Genomic DNA, 20089 nt, shown 5'->3' with positions numbered 1-20089 from the left:
AGGGGAGGGGTAGGCGGGGAAGAACAAGAAAGAGGGGAGGGGAGGGGAGGGGAGGGCAGAGCAGGGGAGGGGAGAGGAGGGGAAAGGACTTAGCCATATTTAATAAGCAGGAAGAAGTAGAGTTGATACACAAGGTCACATTAGTTTCAGGTGTACCACTTTTTAAAAAAACAAGGTCAAATCGCACTGTGCCAGAGGGCTGCCATGTTGTCTGAAGTCCGCCTGGGCTAGATTCCCTGTCACTGCCCCAGGCTGGATGTCAGGTAGGGCAGGATCCAGCCCCAGGAGCTCTCACTAGGACACCGCCTCTGCCCTTCCTTCTCCTCCCCCACCGTCTGCTGGACCCAGACCCCAGGGGCTCCCACTCGCTCCTCCTGTGGGCCGGACCCGGGCCTGGATCCACCCAGTGCGCTCCCACCTCTTGGTTTCTAATCTCTCCCACCCCGTCGGCCAGCTTCCCCCACCCACGCACCCAGCCACCAGGGCAAAGGTGATCCCTTCCGGGAGCTGGAAGAACAGGAATCCGGAGGCTGCCCGCAAGGATCTTGAGCACGGAAACCTGCAAAGGTCATCTCTCTGGCTGAGCAGGGTTTGCAGAAGTCCAGGCAACAGAAACAACAGGAATGTTGGCTCGTCTCTGATGTCACTGCAACTGAGGGCTCCAAGGGAGTGTGGACGCCAGGGCCGTAGCCTGTTGGGGGGGATCTGGAGGGAGCCTCTTTGACAGAGAAGGTGTCCCTCGGTGTCTCCTGGTGCCATAAGGAAAAGGCCCGAGGACCTGTTCCCTCGAGGTAACCCGGCCCCAAAGATGTGGGCCAGAGCTTTGCGTGCCTGGGTTTCCTCTGTCAAGGTCCTGTGGGGGGAGGGCAAGGCTGGAGTCGGGCGGGGCCGCGGGTGTTGAGGAAGAGCGCACCCCGGAGAGTCAGACACACCTGGCTTCAGGCTCTGGCCCTGACGAGTCTTTGATCCCTCTGAGCCTCGGTTTCCCCCTCTATAAAATGGGGATGACGCTTGCCCTGCCCAGGTGTGAGCATTAGAGTGAGGGAGGCCATGCCCCCGGGTTGGGCCCGGCGCCCTGAAGGTTGCAAAGCAGAATGAGCTCCCTGGACCACCGTGTCCCCAGAGAGGACCAGGCGTGTCCCCGGGGCACTCGGGCACAGAGGCTTAGGGGCTCGGGTGGGCAGCTCTCAGCTGGGAGCTCGGAACCCGGGGGTGGGCGTGTGCCCGTGTCATGGTGGGTCCGGCGCGGGCCGGCTTCCGGCGTGGTTTGCCTGGCCCCTGGTGTCGCGGCGGGCAGGCCAGGGCGGGGAGTGGAGGACCTGTGTTCCTTCCCTGCGGGAGCAGGCTTTCTGGAAAGCTCTTGTAGGAACCTCAGAGGCAGTGAGTACCTCTCAGGGTGGCTGGAAGTACAGTTTGCACCCGATCACCTCCTTCCGTCTCCGTGGCAACCGCAGGCATCAGGGAGTCTGTGACCATGGTCCCTGTGGCTCAAGTCCCGTGAGACGGAGGAAGCCCACTCCAGCCCTGGAAAAGGGACAAACGTCTGTTCAGTCTGGTGGGGAGGTCTGGGGAAGGGGGGCTGGAGAGAGGGAGCTGCGTGGGAGGACCAGGGCTGCTGCGAGGGGTGAGGTGGGCCCGTGGCTGGAACTCCGAGATCTTGCTGGCTCTGCAGCGGCACCCTCATCTGTAAAAAGTGCTTCTCCGCCCAAGTCCAAGTTCACAGGTAACAGAGGCACTGGGAGTTGGCCTTCTGGGGGCAGGCACTGGGGGGGGGGGACCCTTGGAGAAGGCCAAAGCATCAGGCTTCATCACAGTCACAGTGAGGACCTGGCGAGGGAAGACTCGGGGCCCCCAAACGCTGCATCCCCGCCATGGGAAGAGGTGGCCCTGGGGCTTGTCCCGGTGACCCTTCCGTGTGCTCACAGAGGCACGTGCACACGCACGCACATAGGTGCCAGCCTGGGCCAGAGCTCAAGCCTATGGGTCCAGAGTGCCCATCACCCTGGCCTGACGCGTGAGCTAGCAGGAGACGGGGAGGGCCACTCGTAGGGCCAATGCTATATCCAAACCCACATGCCCTTGTGGCGAAGGATCTAGATTCCTGCTGCGGGGAAACGGAAAAGTCAGGCACGAAGAAATTAACCTTCCAGTTAATCCATCATTTTGCTGTCACATTGCCTTGAGGTAACCCAGCACGTTACCGTGCCCTACACCACCGCCCAAATTCTCATACACACACACACACACACACACACACACGCGGACACATACACACAGACACACACACATGGACACAGACACACTTCAAACCAAGCGGAATGATGCATATTGTTTTATAATCTGCTGTCCGTGTCATTGGATGTCGTGTCTCTGGGTGTTTCCACAGCGTCCCATGGGGCCACCGGCCACACACCTGCTGAATTCGCTTTCTCTTTTTTAATGTTTAAGTATTAATTCCAGTGTGGTTAACGTGCATTCGTTTTCTGAACCAGGACTCTCTGAGTAGATACCGGTTTCTTAGGCTTCTGGAAGCTTTTCTCTCTGCTGGAACCCACACCCCTGTGCAAACTAGCTCCCTCTCGGTGCACACGCCTGTGACATTCTCCTCACGGGACATTCAGAGATGGGAGGGGAGCAGAAGCGACGCCCAGGCAGCGGGAGGCAGGGGCTAGGAGCCAGGCCTCCCAGCTGGCAGCCCGGGCGCAAGCCCACAAGTTGCCACTCCCCGAAGGAGGTCATCACCGCTGCCCAGCTGTAGACAAATCAAGGATGACAATGACAGTCTCCACTGCCCAAGGGTCGGGAGGGCCGGATGATGCACGAGGCGTGCTGTGATGGACGGAGTAACAGCCCCCCAGGGACCTCCGCTTCCAAATGCCCAGGACCATGACTCTTCTGTTAGGTGGGCATTGGGACAGCGGACGGAATCAAGGCTGCTGACCAGCGGACCCTACGCAGGGAGCTGAATCCGGCTCCTCCAGGTGGGCCCAATGCAGTCGCAGGATCCTTGGAAGTGAAAGGGGCGGGACGAAAGCTCGGAGTGTGCTGGGTAGGGGCTCAGCCTGCTGGCCTCCGGGCTGGGGGAAGGGCCTCTGGGAGCTGGGAAAGAAATGGACACTCCCCTGGACGCTCTAGAAGGAACCAGGCCTACCACACCTTGATCATAGCCGCCCCCTGCCTCTCTGTGAGACGGGCATGGACTTACCCACAGGCGGTAAGACGATGACTTGCTGCTCCTTTAAGCCGCTAAGTGCACGTGGGGTGTTCCAGTGGCGATGAGAGCCTGGCCCGCGTGCCTCCCTAGGGCCCACCCCCAGCCCCAGGGGCTGCTGCGGCCAGTAGCACCGTCCCCCCGCCCCCGCCGAGGTCTCTGGGATCACCCAGCCCGGCAGCCTCTGCACAGACGGTGACACGGTGACACGAGGCCCAGTGAGACCATCAGGACCACACCCAGGGCCCAGGGCGCCGTGGAGCTGCCCCTGAACCCCCGCCCTCAGGCTCCCTGGCTCCAGGCCACACACTGACCCCTCCAGCCCCATCAAGGTCCCCTGTGTGTCGTCCGAACCTTCTTTTTTTTTTTTTTTTTTTTTTTTTTATTAATTTTATTCATTTATTTGACAGAGAGAGATCACAAGTAGGCAGAGAAGCAGGCAGAGAGAGAGGAGGAAGCAGGCTCCCTGCTGAGCAGAGAGCCCGATGTGGGACTCGATCCCAGGACCCTGAGATCATGACCTGAGCCGAAGGCAGCGGCTTAACCCACTGAGCCACCCAGGCACCCTCGTCCGAACCTTCTTTCCAAAGGAGCTGGTGGCTGGGATTGAAGGGGTCCCCCCGACCTAGAACGTTGAAATGTCTCCTTGGCCCCTGATAAAGTTATCATATGTCAAACTAAGAGGCAGGAAGTTGGGGTTTCTGAGGCTCCCCCAGAAACGACCGCTGGGCCACGGTGGGGCTGGGGTGGGAGGCGCCTCTCTGGGAAACACCATCCTGGGTATTACGGGCTGAACCGTGTCCCCCGCCCCCCGTACAGAAATACGGTGACGTCCAAACCCCTAGCATCGGAACGTGACTACATTTGCTGCCACGGCCTTAAAGACCTGATTCAGTTAAAAGGAAGCCCGGAGAGCGGCCCAAACCCGGCAAGGCAGGGGCTGCGCAAGAAGAGATTTGGACACGGACACACACAGAAGGAAGATCCTGGGCAGAGCCAGGAAGAAGGTAAAGCGCTTTGACCTTGGACTTCTGGCCTCTAGAACCGTGAGTGAATGTGTTCTCTTGTTGGAGCCCCCAGTCTGTGGCCCAGGGGCACGAATGCCGTGAGTTTATCAGGCCAGCTGGCTCTCAGCCATCAGCACAGGAAGAGCGAGGCTCTGGGGAGAGCAGGACCCGAGCCAGGCTGGGGGCAGGAATGGAGCATGGAGCACTGCACCTGGCCCAGGCCTGCACCACCCTGCTGGCGGGGCTGGGGCGCTTCCCGGGCCGGGTGGGCCGGGTGGGATGAGCACTGTACGAGGAGCTGTCCAGGAGACGCCGGCATCTCGGCAGAGCCCACTCCAGCCTCCTGAGCCCCCCACTTGGGGGAAGTGGGAGCAACCTGTTCTGCCGGAAATCCCCGTGTCCCCAGACCCTTTCCCCGTCCGTGGAAAACTCCAGAAGGGGCAAGAGGCAGGATAGCAGGAGTTAGAAAAATGCACGGACACCCGGATCAGCGGCCATCTGGCTCCAGGAGGAAACCGAACATCTGGCTGCCACTGTGGCCCGCGGCTTTTATGTAACGCACGTGTGAGCCCATGTGTCCGGGCACGGGCTGATGGCCCGGCCGCGCTCCCCCTAACTCTGCCCCGGGTGTGAAATGCGCCTCGTGATAAGAGGGCTGTTTGGAGCCAGGGTGCTGCTGGACCAGGGTGCCTGGCACGGGCTCGGAGCTCAGAGCGCCCTCCCCGTGCCCCGCAGAGCTCCCGCGCACAGGCACGTGTGTGCACACGCAGTCCGGGCTGGCTGGCCGAGTCGTTTCCTCCCGCGTGAAATCACACCCAGGCAACCACTAAGCTGGCTTCCAGCTGCCCTCTTAGGGAACCTGCGCGTTCACAGACACTTCCACGCCCAACGCCTCACAGGCTGCGGTACATGTAGGTGCAAACCTGGAAACACGGAAGTTCACATTCACGCACACACACTGATACACACGCCTACATAAGAAAATGGCACACGCATGGGCTCACACTCAGTGACCCTGTTACACCTGGCCTTGCCTATGTTTCTACACACACACATGTGTGCTCTGGCACTAATGTGCACACTCAAACACTGGCAAACAGACCAGCCTTGCCAGATTTAGCAAGTCAAAATGCAGGGTGTGATATTTGGAATGCATGTATACTGAAAAATTGTTCATTTATTCAAAGTTCAAATTCAACTAGTGGACCTCTGTTTTCTCTTGGAATCCTAACATGCATACGTTTGTGCACACACATACACACTCTTACTCCTGAGGATTGTAATGTCCCCAGGCCCTGCCTAGGACATGCCGGGTACCGGCAGAATTTCTGAAACCTTCCTGCATCTTGTCATCGGCCCCGCCACTGCCACCCTGGCCACGGCGCCACTCTGGGCCCCCCTGTTCCTGAGGCTAAGAGCCTGGCCCACATCTAGGCTCGATGGTGGGAGAGGGAGCCCTTCCAGCCAGAGCTCAGCGCTCACTAGGACCCTGAGAAAAAGCCTCTTGCCAGCAGCCCAGCTGCGAGGTCTGGCAGGAGCCCCAGCTAAGCCCTGGGAAGAGCCCCACCCAGAGCCGAAGCCTGGGCCGGGCTTCCAGGAGGGACCTCCAGTGGGGGATCAGAGATGCGATCAGAGCCCCCTGGAGACCCAGCTCGGTCTCTGCTGCATCTGGTGCGGCATCCCTGGTGGCAGGCAAGTCGGGGCAAGGGTCTTGAAACCCTCATTCCTCAGCTGAAATCCTTCACCCAGAAGGGTTTGCATGGAGGGACAGTAGTGAGCAAGGTCCTAGGGTGACCTTGGCACAGAAAGAAGGGTCCCCGGGGGAAGACCCAGACCTGCCCCGCCCATCCCCACCCCCCTGTATAAGAGAGAAAGTCTAGTCCGGGGCCCCAGGCCAGCAGATGCGCAGAGAGTCTCCTGAGAGCCTCACAGAGAACAGGGTGAATTTAAGAAAGCATCTCTTTCCCCACTTAGCCTGTTTTTTGGTTACATAAGAATGCATGTTCATTATTTAAAAATGAGCACGTAGAGGAAAGCCAAAAGCACACATTTTTTTGGTTATTCCTTTGAGACATTTTTTATGCATTCATAAAAGTATGATGTATTTTGACCAAAAAAAAAAAAAATCGTTAAACACTGTAGTCCTATGACCTACTTTTTTCATTTACTGACATATTGTGAATATCTGCCTCCATCAATAATTAAATATCTACCCCTTGACATTTAACAGCCTCCTGGCGATCCCTGATATGGAAAAGCCATATATCTATACCAGTTTGTTTTATTAATTGAGATGAAATTCACATGCCATATACAATTAACCGATTTAAAGTGTACAATTTGGTGGTCCTCAGTATATTCACAAGGTTGTTTCAAACCCTTTGCATCACTCCAGAATTAAACCCCACGCCTACTTCTCGGTGAGCCCCTCTGTCCCTCTGGATAGAACGTGCAGATAGAATCATACAATGATTCTATCGTTGCATCTGGTTGCTTTAGGTGTAGTGTCTTCCAGGTTCATCCTTGACGTACCAGATGTCAGAACTCCGTTCCCTTTTACAGATGAATAATATTCCATTGCGTGGCGGGACCACATCTTGTCTATCCCTCCAGCCTGTGGTAGACGTTTGGGTAGTCCGCATTCTCCAGCTGTCGTGAACGGTGCCGTCGTGAATGTTTGTGCACGCGTGTCTGTGAGTCCCTGTCGTCAGTTGTAGGCACAGACTTTGGAGTGGAACGGCTGGGGGACAGGGAAATTCTGTGTGTGACTTTTGGAGGAGCCTCCACCTACCTGTTTTCCACAGTAGCTGCACCATGTACAATCCCACCGGTGGGATGTCAGGAGCCCCAAGTCTCCACCTTCCTGCCCACACATCCCTGCATTTGCAAGGTAGTCATTCGAATGGGTATTAAAGTGGACCCCCAGGTTTGCTGTAAATATGAGTTACTTCTGTTCAACAGGGAGTATTTCTGTTGTTTAAGACAGCCAGTGTGGGGGGGGTTTGCAATGGCAGCCCCAGCAAATTCATCCAAAGACTGTATGTTTTCTCAGGCACTGTTAGCTGTCGCCTTTGTTTTTCTTCTTTGCGAGTTACCTGTTTGTGTCATCTGCCCTTCCCTTGTTCATGAACCCGAAGCGTGCTGGTGGCCCTCCCGAGTGCTGGTCCACAGCCTGGCATGCTGAGAGCAAGATCGTGCTGCCCGACAGAGGTAAGAGGTCGCTGGAAGCAGGTGGCCTCTCTCAGGGCGGGAGAATAAGACAGAGCAATGTCGTTCAGTTATTTAAAAGAATAAGGAAACCCACCTGCAGAGGTTCAGATGTCCCTGGCTTGGGGTGTGGTCTCTACCAGGTGATTTTTTTCCAAGCTCCCCAGGTGACTCCAGGACAGCCCAAACTGAGAACCAGCAACCTTGACCTCCAGGACCCTCAGCTGGAAAAATCAGTGGGGTCCAGCTAGGGAGTGGCCCAAGCCTCTGAGCCTTATAGCAAGAGTCACCACCCCAGCTGGTTCAGCAAGGCCTAGGTACCTAATTCTGTCACTAATTCTTACCCACCCCACCACCCCTGTGGATGAGACAGGGAAACCGGTTTGTGTTTATTCTGCTCCTACAAGTCCTGAGACTGCAGAGTCACTGGCTGTTAGTTCCTCGGTTTTTCCTCCTGCGGATGAACCCAAACCAGGCTCTGGGTCAGCAGGTCGAGGCTGCACGACGTCGGGTGAGTCTCCTGACTGCTCAGAGCACCGGCATCAGCATCTCTAACGGGATGAACGGGGTTGTTTTGAGAACTGGCTGTGTCGGGGTTTCGGTCCTTACATGTCTCTGGTGGGTGAGTGATCAAGTCTCTTGGGGATGGGACAGGACGGAGTTTCTGTTCATTGTAACCAACACAGTCCGGTGCAGACAGGAGGCTGTCAGCACGGTCACGGCAGCGAAGCGCACTCACTTTAACCAGAGGGGCCCTGAGCAGGCTCCCAGACCAGGCCAGTCCCTGTTCCCGGACCCCCACCCCAGGAAATTGGGGGTGGGGGGAGCCACGTTAACCCCCTCCCCCGTCTCCATGTCTGGGCTAGCCCAGACAAGCATGATAACGGCAGCTTCCACTGATAAAAGCACCAAAGATGCAATAGCTGACACTTACCCAGACCCCCTAAGCGGGCTTCTTTCATCCCTACTTGCTGGGTTCACAAAGAGAAGGTCCCAGAAGCCTCCTTTCCCGGCCTTGTTACACGACCACACCCCGTTTTCTTTAGCACACATGAGCTCTGATTTGTCTTTTCATGAAATGGCATCATTTTCTGCCACATTCTTATACTTCACTAGACTTCTCTCTCTCTCTCTCTTTCTCTTTTTTCAAAGTCCTCTTTCTACCCAACTCACAACACCGAGGTCAAGTGTCCCATGCTCCCCCGACCGAGCCAGCCAGGTGTCCCTCAGCCTTTCTTTTAAGATAAGCATTTAAACTTGAAAGTTTCCTCGACAGATCATTTCTGTGCATCCCACACATTTTTTTTTTTAAGGATTTTATTTTATTTATTTTGCAAGAGGGAGAGAGAGCGTGCGCACACACGCACTAGTTTGGGGGAGGGGCAGAGGGAGAGCAGGGAGCCCGACATGGGACTCGATCCCAGGACTCCGGGATCATGACCTGAGCCGAAGGCAGACATTGAACTGACTGAGCCCCCCAGGCGCCCTCTCATCCTTTCATTTTTTAACCTTTCTGGATCATTACATTTTCAGTGGATCCTTTATATATATATTATTTTGAATAAGAGAATTTATTTTTATTTAAAGTTTTTATTTACGTATTTGAGAGAGAGAGAGCGAGCACACACGAGCGGGGGAGGAGCCGAGGGAGAGGGACGAGCAGATTCCACGCAGAGCACAGAGCCCGACGTAACACTCCATCCCAGAATCCCGGAATCACGACCTAAACTAAAATCAAGAGTTGGGCGCCCCACCAAGTAGCCACCCAGGCACCCCCCAGCGGATCCTTTCTAAACTTCATCCGTCTGGATAGTTTTTCCCACCCAACTTTAGAATCTTTTCACTGATGAGTTGAGTCTAATTCTGTGTACTGTTCTTATGGATATATTTGGACTAATTTCTTCCATCTTATTTTGTTTCATTTTCTATATGTTCTACGTTTCCTGTTTCTTTTTTATCCTTTCTCGTCCCTTTTTTTTTTTCCTTTAAATTTTTACTTATTTATGTCATGTCACCCCCAACGTGAGGTTCGAACTCAGAACCCCGAGGTGAAGAGTCACATGATCTACCAACCGAGCCAGCCAGGAGCCCCTCTCATCCCTTTTTGAACTGAGTTTTGTTTGTTTGTTTGTTTTTTCTTTTCACTTTTCTCTCTCAGATTTGAAATACATACTATTTCTCTTGCTTTACTTGCCAAACGCTCGCGTGCATAGCTGGCTTGAGGTCTAACCCTGGCAAAGGCCGGGCTCCCTCTGAAACAACACCAGCCTCCAGCTTTAACCCACCCGGATCTGCTTTCCCGGGCTGTCCGGCGAGGCAGCACGGCTTGGTTGAAGCCCCAGGGGAAGCCCTTGCTCCTGTCTGTTTCCCCTTACCCACACCGCTGGCGCCTTCACCCTTCCTGCCCGGGCCTTCCGTCCCCCATCACCTTCCCCCACCACCTTCCTTCCTCCTGAACCGTTTCCTCCCGAGCAGGCGGAGGGGAGAGTCCCACGGTGTGTTCAGCAGAGCACAGGAAGTCCCCACCGCCCGCCCCAGCCCGCCCCGGCCTCCCGGACTCCCATCTCTTCACCCTCCCCTCCTCCCTCTCCACTTCACACTCTGAGAAAAAACTCCCACGTATCTTCATTTCCCTTTAGTTTCAGATCTAGTCAATGGACAGTCACTTTAACTGAAATATATATGTATTTTTTAAGAGTTTTATTTATTGTCAGTGAGAGCACAAGCAGGGGGAGCAGCAGGCAGACAGAAAGGGGGAAGCAGGCTCCCCGCTGAGCAGGGAGCCCGATGCGGGGCTCGATCCCAGGACCGTGGGATGATGACCTGAACTGAAGGCAGAGGCTTAACTGACTTGAGCCAGTTCAGGGACCCCTGAAATATATTTTTCACTTCTAGACGTACAATTTGCTTTATTTATTTTTTTTTTTTAAGATTTTATTTGTAAGTAATCTCTACCCCCGACGTGGGACTCGAACTCACGACTCTAGGATCGGAAGTCTGCACCAACTGAGCCAGCCAGGCCACCAACCCCTGATTTGACTTTTTTTTTTTTTTTAAGATTTTATTTATTTATTTGACAGAGAGAGATCACAGGTAGACAGAGAAGCAGGCAGAGAGAGAGAGAGAGGAGTTAGCAGGCTCCCCGCAGAGCAGAGAGCCCCATGCGGGGCTCGATCCCAGGACCCTGAGATCATGACCGAAGGCAGCGGCTTAACCCACTGAGCCACCCAGGTGCCCCCCTGATTTGACTTTTAACTCTTTCCTTTCCTGATCGCTCCTTTCTGCCGGCTCCCTCGTAGTATGCCCTTGATCTCTGGATGTAGGCGTCACACTGGCCATTCTGCTTCTGGGTCTCACTGTCCCTGAGCCTGCTTGCTCTGCTGAATGCCATTCAGTGCCGTCTGTGAGCGCCCTGGGGGCCTTATGTGGCCGTGGTGTCTTCCTGCAGCAAGGGTTTGATTTGCTTCTGCCTGTCGTCAGAATGTCCACTCCAGGCTCGGAGCTGGAGCCCAAAGCCAGCTGGCCACCACCCGGCTCCCACACAGTTGTTGCTGGGGGCTAGGGGGGTCCCCCCTGCAGCACTGTTGCCATAGGAACCTGAGCTTCACGTGGGACTTCTGAGCACCTGCTGTGTAGACAAGGTGATAAGTGAATTCATCTGAAAGCCTGGGACCCTGGCAACAAAGAGCCTGCAGGCCAAGATCAGACCTCCTGGGATGCAGCCCTGGTTCTCCCTTAGAGCTGTGTGACCCCAGACAAGCCAGTTCCTAGTCTAGGCCTTGTAGTCTCCATGCACGCCGTGGGTATAACCATCGTGTCTCATTCCTGGAGTTGGCCAAGCACAGAGGTTGGCGTGTGCCGGCCACTTGGCTAGTGCTGAATAAACGTGCGTGTGAGGCCCACACAGACTTTCCAGCAAAGCCGGCCGGGTGACCTTTACACAGGATGCCATATTTTACCCCACAGCCCCAAGAGGTGAGACTTGCAGTAACAGTAATGGAGGGATGAGAAACTTGAGGCTTCACGAGGCAGGCAGGCGGGTGAAGAAGGTGGGCGCTTCGAGACCCTTCCAGAAGCATCCGCCAGCCTCTGGCTGAGACCCGGCCCTCTTCACCAACCACATCCTGGCTCCTCGGGCCCCAGGGCTTCCAAGGAAGCAGTTGTCCCTCCCTGCTTGGCACCCCAGCCTGGGGTCCCCCCATGGAGGATCGGGTTCTAGGCCTGGGGGCCAATCGGCCAAGCCCCTGGTGTGTTCCCCAGCTGGCTGAAGAAACAGGCAGAATGCCTTGTCTTCCTGTTCCCACAGCCCCCTTACGGTCCCCAGAGGAGCCCCTCACCACTTGACAAAACTCTGAAGAAGGACCGGAAAGTGGCAGGCTTTATCTCCCCCTCCTTGGGGAGAGGCCCGGTTGGAATGTGTGCCCTGATAACGGGACTTGCGAGGGCCTGGGGCGGTGGCTGCCTGTCCCGGGCTCTGTGACCTGTGGAGCTGGCTGATAAGGGCTCCGTGGACAGGGGCCTCAGAGCTGCAGTCCCACCGAGGGAAGCGGCAGGCAGGCTGTGGGGGGCAGTCGCCGTGACAGAGTTCCCATGCAGGGTGCACGGCCTGGAGGCAGTTAAAAGGGGAAATCGCCGGGCACCTGGGTGGCTCCATGGGTTAAGCGCTCGCCTCTTGGTTTCAGCTCAGGTTGTGATCTCAGGGTTCTGAGATCAAACCCCACATTCAGCTCTGCGCTCAGTGGGGAGTCTGCTTTAGATTCTCTAAATAAATAAATACGTAAAATCTTAAAAAAAGAAGAATGAAGGCTCGGGAATCAGCCACCCCCGGGCTAGAGGCCTGGCTCTGTCACTTAGTGGCCTGTGACTTTGGCTTGTGGGCCTCAGCGTCTGTAAAATGCGAGAACAGACCTGCGGAGCTAAGTCGGTGACCTGCGTATCAGGCCAGGCCCTGGAGCCTGGGACGTCCTCAGTAAACGTTTTTTAGGCCGTGACTCGGGAAATCAGAGGACCTGGTGGTCCCAGATGATCTTAGCTCCGCCTGCCTGTGCAGGGCCTCGTGGGTCTGCGGCTACAACACAGGGGTGCGGGGCAGCCCTCTGGAGCTAGGATGGGAAGGGGTGCCAAGGGCTGAGAGCCAGGGCCCAGGAGGCCTCCGTCCCGGGCGGCTGTCTTTGATGTATCTGCTTTATTTTGTCCTTTGCAGTCCGGCCCGCTCTGCTGCCGTGGTCACCACATCCCTCCCCGAATTCTGGTGCCCTTCCCTTTGGCCAGGTCCTACCCATAGGACCAGGGATCACGGGACCCTGCCCCAAGTGTTCCCGAGAGCTCCGGGTAAGACCAGCTTCCATCAGTGCCTGGCTGAGACCAGCTGGCTGTGGCTGCCGACTGGGGGCCCCGCGTAGGCAGACCCAGAGCTGCCTGACCATGCTGCCCCCGCTGCGGAACCCCCAGTGAGCGGGACAGGGCTGGACGCACAGTAGGCCCTCCCAGGAAAGCATTCTCTAGAAGAAGAGCTCCGGCTTCTTCGCCCCTCCTGTGGGCCAGGCTGTTGAGGAGCACGGCCTGACTCCAACCCTGGAGTGGGGGGTCATGTCTCCACAGTCAGGACACTTGTCCCCAGGCCACAGGGCAGCTCAGAGCTGTGGGGCTTCTGGCCTGGTGTGGGCAGTGCAGGTGGGAGAGACAGGGCATCGGGAGTCAGGAATATTCTTGCCCCGCTCAGCCCCTGAGTCTTGTGATTTGGAAACTGAAGAGCCCCCTGACTCAGCAGGATATTAATAAGCCTGGCGGGCTCCCAGGGGGACCGGCTGTGCCAGGGGCCAGCGCAGGAGGACTCCCAGCTCTGTGGCCTGGGATCTCCCTTCTCATGCCCCCCACTGGTCCCACAGCCCCAGCTCCTTCCCCAGGCGCCTGCCCACTCCCCACATCCCTGCCTTGGGCTGCAGCGATTCCTGTGAATTCCTGAGACCTTCCGCACCTCGAGCAAGCCTGGGCAAATCCCACGGAGGTCAAGGAGACCATCTGGAAGGGACCCAGGAGGAAAGACAGAACCAAAGAGCATAGGGGCGGGGGTCAGGTGGTCAGCAGTTGAGGCTCTGGGGTCAGAGGTGAGTTCGTGCTCTCCTCCCCCGCTTGCAACTTGGTGGCTTGGGACAAATCATAGAACAACACTGAGCCTCAGTTTCTTAACCTGTAAAGTGGGGGTTCCGGAGAGTACCTAGTCCTGGATCCGCAGGGAGGACCCAAGGAGTCAGTTGTCACAGAGACAGCTCCTTCTCACCCGCCCGCATGGCATCAGGTGCTGGTGTCCCCCTGGCCTGGACCGGGTTTCTGTCCCGCAGTGCCCTCTAGTGGGAAAAGTTGGTTATTGCGGAGCGCCAGGCCCAGGTTGTGTGGGTTTCACTGCTTCCCAGCGCTGAAGAGTCCAACACCATCCCTTTCTGATCAACTTAAGTTCGTGGCCCCTGTGATGCACAGGAGGGCAGGCAAAGAGGGAGGACACCCAGCTCATAGGACAGGGCAGCCTGATTTGGCATCATGACCTTCATCGTGTTCTGTCCTGGGTCCTGTTCCCTTTAGCAACCTCCCTGACCTTCAGAGTCCTCGTCTGCCAGTGGGACAGGAAGCCTAGAAGGCCAGGCACAGGCGGCAGGCGCTCAGGAAGCAAGTAGTGACCAGGCACCTGCCCCCCAGCTCCCAGGGGCCAGATGATTCCCTCCAGCCAGAGGCCCTGACCGGTGCAGACGCAGAGACGGCAAGCCCCAGGGTCCCTGAGGCTCCCCTCCCAAGGCTTCTGCAGTCTCAGCCCATCCTCTCCTGGCCCCCTAGCACCTCCTGCTCCCCGAGGCTGAGCCGCCTCTGCCCTCAAATGAATGTCCATTTGCTAAGGATTCTCCGGGGGCCTGCTGCTCCCGCAAAGTACCCGCATTCTGTGTCTCTGCCATTCCCCCACCCCAGTAAAGCCCCTTCTGTCTCTGGGGCTGTTGAGAACATAGTCAGGACCGGTGAGCACAGGCCACGTGGGAGCAGAGCTCCGCGGGGCCCAGCGAGGCCCGTGATTCTGTAGAGCAGGCAGTGAGTTCCCCGTGGTGTTGGTGCAGAGATGGGAGCAGCTGGCTTGCGTGTGGGAAGTGAGCCCCCCGGAGAGGGAGCCCAGTGGCTGAACTCGAGGACCTCGTGCAACCCTGAGAGTCTCTGTTTCCTCCAAGCTCAATGCTACTAACTTATTTTTAACAAGGTGATGAAAGGGGGCACGGGCGTGGCTCAGTCGTTGGGCCTCTGCCTTCGGCTCAGGTCATGATCCCAGGGTCCTGGGATCGAGCCCCGCATCGGGCTCCCTGCTCAGTGGGGAGACTGTTTCCCCCTCTCCTACTCCCCCTGCTTGTGCTCCTGCTCTTGCTGTCTCTCTCTCTCTATCAAATAAATAAAATCTTTAGAAAACACACACAAGTAAGGAAAGAACAGAGTTTACAAAGGAAAAGAAAAGAAAAGTGCATTAAAAGCCTTATCTTGGAAAATAACGGTCCTCTCTCCCCATCCCGAGGCTGTTTACCCTGAGGCACATCCCTCAGGCTTCCGGCTGTTTCCCTGAACGCCCGCCTCCATCTTTCCTAAAATCATGTTTACCCAGCTCTTCCTTCATGTTTCAGTTTCCAACATCACCTCTTAACCTCCCACCACGGTTCCTAAACACTTTCTTCCCTCACCCCCTACGTCCACAGTCACCCTGCATTCCCCCAAAGTGCTTACACCCATCTCCCCAGAATGGTTACATCACAAGTTTGGTAAAATAACAACAACAACAACAACAACAACAATAATAATAATAATAATAAATAACCACAGTTTATCATGATTATGCAGCTCTTGTCCCTGCTGAACCAAATATTTCATTGAGATCAAGTCTCCCGTCTGCAGGGGCGGCCTGGCTGGCTCCGTCGGTGGAACGTGTGACTCTTGATCTCGGGGTCATGAGTTCGAGCCCCACGCTGGGGGTGGAGATGACTTTAAAGTAGACACCACGGGTTTTTAGTGAGTGGGTATTACATCCTAGCATCAGGGCTCAGCGATGAACAAAACCCAGACCCTGCTCCCCTGTGCTTGCTCTACAGAGCGGAGGGAGGTGATGGGCAATGAGTAAACACATCAAGTATTTCAGGTGATAAGTTCTGTGGAGAAAAGTCAAGTCGGTTGAAGCGTTTGAAAGGTGACAGATGATACTGTTTTAGGTAGAACGAAGAGGGTTGAATCCTATTTAACACGAAAGTTAGATTTTCCTTGAACTCTGTAATAGTCTCCCTCCTTTCTTCCCTCCCTCTCAGAACCTGGCTGTCCCCAGTGCTGTGGCCCTCTGTCACACGGCGTCGGGGGAGTCTCCCCTCAGGCACACCCCGTCCATTTCTCCCGTGCAGGCCTCCCTCTCCTGCCGGCCCGACTCCCGCTCCTCCAGGGGACAGGCCATCCCAAGGCCTGAGGCCCTCTGTCCCCCGCAACCCCGCCAGGGCTGGCTCCTCACCTTCCAACCATAAACCCTGTGGAAAGGGGATGAGAAGAGCCAGGAGGAGGCTCCTCTGAGGAAATGCCTGAGGAGGTGAGGGAGAGATCCGGGCGGAGCTGGGGCTGGGGGACGGGGCAGGAGGGCACCAGGCATGGAGGGCTGGAGCGTGGGGTGTCATGGTCGGTGCAGCAGGACACGTAATGAGGGGCCTTGGCCTAGGTATTCCGTGAAGTCTTCTAGAACAGAACGTGTAAGCTGAGTGTGGCAGGGGGCGGCCGAGCCCAGGACCCGAGGTCATCCTGGCTCCCTCTGTGGTCTTCCGAGGCCAGCCTTGGCCCCTGGGCCTCAGTTTCCCCTCTGTACCATGAGGCAGCTGACCTCGCGGCTGCCCGTCCCCCTCCGGCCTGGGCCCCGCACCCCGTGTGCTGCGGAGGAGCCGTGGCCGGCCCGGGCGGGGGGCGCAGAACCGGCCCGACCCCCGCGAGTGTCCGCCGCAGACTCCGCCGGGGACTGAAGGGGCGGCTGGGGCCTCCGGCCTCTCACCCCAGGAAGGCAGGGGGCAAAGGCCGAGCTCCAGGGGCTGAGGCTCCACGGGACCGTCCCTACGAGGTTGTCTCGGCGTCCGGCAGATGTGGCGTGAATGGTGCCGCCTAGGAAGGACAGAGGCTCGAACCCCCGGAGCCCAGGCGGTGACCTGCCTCGGGGACCGGGGACGGGCTTCTTCCAGAGGTGACCCAGGCAGGATGCGGCATCGGGGCGGGCCCTAACCCAATCTGACGGCGCCTTATGGAAAGGACAGACGGGGACACGGAACCAGCCGCAGAGGGAAGAAGACGTGAGGACACTGGGGGCCGCTGTGTGGGGACAAGGCACTGGAGGACCCGAGCGATGTGCGTGGCACCCGGAAGGCTGGAAGCCCTGCAGGGCCTGGAGCGGTTCCTTCCCCAGCACCTTGGAGGGACACGACCCTGCCGAGACCTTGATTTCAGACTTCCGGCCCCACAACCGTGAGACGATCCGTTTCTGGTTTTCTAGCCTTCCCGGTTGGTGGCCCTGGATCTTAGAGCCGACCCAGGACACTAACACTGACCCTTTCATGCACCAAAGACAGGGAGGACGTTTAAAAGTTTGGGGGAAGCGCCTGGGTGGCTCAGTGGCTTAAAGCCTCTGCCTTCAGCTCAGGTCATGATCTCAGGGTCCTGGGATCAAGCCCTGCATCGGGCTCTCTGCTCAGCAGGGAGCCTGCTTCCCTCTCTCTGCCTGCCTCTCTGCCTACTTGTGATCTCTCTCTCTGTCAAATAAATAAATAAAATCTTTAAATAAATAAGTAAATAAAAGTTCAGGGGGACTCAGTGGCTGAGGCATGTGACTCTTAGTTTCGCTCGGGTCATGATACCGGGATGCTGGATCCAGCCCCACGTTGGGCTCCATGTTCAGCGTGGGGTCTGGAGTCTGCTTGAGATTCCCTCTCCCTCTTTAAAATGAATAAATCAATCTTAAAAAAAAATAAGTTAACAAAGAAAAAAATCAAGGAAAGCAAAGTCCCAATCTAGGGCTTTTTAACTTGTTCTTATTCGCGATTTTCAGAAGGCTCAAACCTCCCCTGAGTCGGGGCTCAGCTCAAGGGTGGCTGAGAGTCCTGACCACATCGGCCACCACCTACCCACTCCGCTGCTATCTTTACACCCTGTCATTACCTGACATTGCGGGTTTCTCTGTTTCTTTGTTTACTGTCTGTCTCCCCTTCCTGGATGCCAGCTCTCTGCAGGCAAGGGTTTTTGTCTGTGGTTCTCTGCTCTGGCCCCCATGCCTGGAACAGGGCCTGGGACAGAGTTGGTGTTTGACAAGTATTTAGATGGACGGATGGATGAACGGACAGATGGGGGGAGGGATGACGGACTGAATGACGGAATGGCTGGATCAAGCTTTGAAGTGAAACCAGGAGTTGGACTTTTAAGGGACTGGATCACCCAGGTGCCCCTGCCCCAGTACACAGTGTTGTTAATAAGCAATTTGTATTTTATTTTCTTTATAGTTCATACAAAAATATATTGGCCCCCTTAAACAGTATTAGTATTTTAATAAGAAATATAATAATATACTTCATCTTTTCCAGATTTTGACTTACTGCTTTTATAGGTATTCTAAGCTCTTCAGGTCATTTCAACGCTGGCTCAGCCCTGATGTCCTTGACAGCTGGGAAGACACCTGATCAGGACACATAGGGATGAGGGGAAGAGTATCCTTGCTAAGAGCAGTAAACCAGGGCACAACGTTTTTTGTCAGTTCCATCTACAATTACATGGAAGTTTTCGGTTGCCTTTGGCTTAACTTTCTTTCTTTTTTTTTTTTTTTCCCCAAACTCTGCATTATGCAGAATTGTGAACAAATTCAAAGTCAGACGGAGGAGTATAACAAAGTTCCCTCTGACCCAATGTGCAGCCATTCACTCCCACGACATTCTATTTTTTTTTTAAGTAGGTGCACGCCCAACGTGGGGCTTCAACTCACGACCTTGACCTGAGTTTGAGAGCCACATGCTCTACCACTGAGCCGGCCAGGTGACCCCCATCACCTTACTCTACAGCAAACCCCAACCATCGCACCCTTTCCCCCGCCAAGGATTCTATCTCTAGCTCTCCCAGCAGGATGCTTCTAAAAACACACCAACCGCAATGTCCCACCTGAAAACGAGAATCCCTTACTATCCTCCAATACCCACTGCGTTCAAATTCCTTGTTATCTCGCCGTATCATAAATTGTGCAAGACGGTGGTGATGAGGATTAATCAGGTTAATTGATAAGGTTTTTGTTTCACTTATTTCCAATGTGGTAAAATACCCATAACTGACTAATAGGAAGTGTCTCTACGTCTGGACGGTCCCCCTTCACCTCCTACCCTCCCCAGAGCAGCCCCGCCCCAGCCCCTCTACTGAGCGAGTCAACCTGGGCTGCAGGAACAGAATCCCACCTTTGCTGACCCTTCTGAAGGTTGGAAGTCCGAGATCAAGGCTCAGCGGGGTGGGTCTCAGGAATGGTCTCTCTTCCTGGCTTCCAGATGGCTCCTTCCCCGCTGTGTCCCACCCTGTGACCTCATGGAACCTTAATCACCTCCTCACGGGCCGGTCTCCCAATGCAGTCACATTGGGGGGTGAGGGCTTCTACTTATGAGTTGGGGAGTGGTGGGGCACAGTTCAACGCATAACAGGCCCTGCCCCCACCTTTGCAACTTGTTGGAGAAACGTGGACGTTTGTTCCAAGAGTTTCCCGCTGTTGGAGAGCAAGGACTGTATCCTCTGGATAGATTTTAGTGCGTGCCTTTGGGCTCTGCTTTTCCTATAAATTAAGAGTTGGATCTAGAGGCTTCCAGGAGGCTCCAGTTTGGGGGCAGTGTGTGCGTGTGTGTGAGTGTGTGTGTGTGTGTAAGACAGTTTGTTGGGAGGAAGGGTTTTACTGTCTCAGGACACCCATGTCTGGTAGTTTCTCTGTAAGATGAGCAGAGGTCAAGGCTGAATATCTGGTTTTGACTGAAGAAAGGTTCATTTTCCACAATGTCTACGAACTGTCCTGACAAATGAAAAAGGGATCATATTTTTATGTCATTAACAAGTAGATCAAAAATCCATTGAAATTCTTTGTTTGGAAGTTTTTTTTTTTAAGATTATTTATTTGTCAGAGAGAGAGAGAGAGCGCGCGTGCACACAAGCAGTCAGAATGCAGGCAGAGGCGGAGAGAGAAGCAGGCTTCCCGCCAAACAAGGAGCCCGATGCAGGACTCCATCCCAGGACCCTGGGTTCACGACCCGAGCCGAACATAGCTGCTTAACCAACTGAGCAATCCAGGCGTCCCAAGGTTTTTTTGTTTTTTGTTTTTTTTTTTAAAGATTTTAGTTATTTGAGAGAGAGTGAGAAAGAGCACAAGAGTAAGGAGAGCAGCAGAGGGAGAAGCAGGCTCCCCACTGAGCAGGGAGCCCGATGCAGGAGTCGGTCCCTGGACTCCAGGATCATGATCCAAGCGGAAGGCAGATGCTTAACCGACTGAACCACCCAGGTGCCCCTGTTTGGAGGATTTTTAAACAGATTAGAAAACTCTATTTCCGGGGTGCCTGGGTGGCTCAGTGGGTTAAGCCTCTGCCTTTGGCTCAGGTCATGATTCCAGGGTCCTGGG

At 55.5% G+C, this 20089-nt stretch overlaps 1 protein-coding gene across 1 annotated transcript; it reads left to right on the top strand.

Annotated features, from left to right (window-relative positions):
* Positions 1 to 1004: 1004 nt before the first annotated feature.
* On the top strand, positions 1005 to 17208 carry LOC131812981 (uncharacterized). Its single transcript, XM_059143031.1, has 6 exons — positions 1005 to 1026; positions 1100 to 2981; positions 4031 to 7428; positions 7585 to 7936; positions 15837 to 16015; positions 16650 to 17208. The coding sequence occupies exons 1-2, from the start codon at positions 1005 to 1007 to the stop codon at positions 2047 to 2049; spliced, it is 972 nt and encodes a 323-aa protein (XP_058999014.1). The 3' UTR covers positions 2050 to 2981; positions 4031 to 7428; positions 7585 to 7936; positions 15837 to 16015; positions 16650 to 17208.
* The last annotated feature ends 2881 nt before the right edge of the window (positions 17209 to 20089 follow it).

Source organism: Mustela lutreola, chromosome 12, assembly GCF_030435805.1.
Source record: "Mustela lutreola isolate mMusLut2 chromosome 12, mMusLut2.pri, whole genome shotgun sequence".
NCBI lineage: Eukaryota > Metazoa > Chordata > Mammalia > Carnivora > Mustelidae > Mustela > Mustela lutreola.
This window is presented reverse-complemented; position numbering and strand designations above follow the sequence as displayed.

Coding starts and splice junctions, on each gene's coding strand:
- LOC131812981 (XM_059143031.1), top strand. CDS start 1,005: ATGACGCTTGCCCTGCCCAGGT. Junction 1,027..1,099: donor GACGCTTGCCCTGCCCAGGT/GTGAGCATTAGA, acceptor AAGCAGAATGAG/CTCCCTGGACCACCGTGTCC.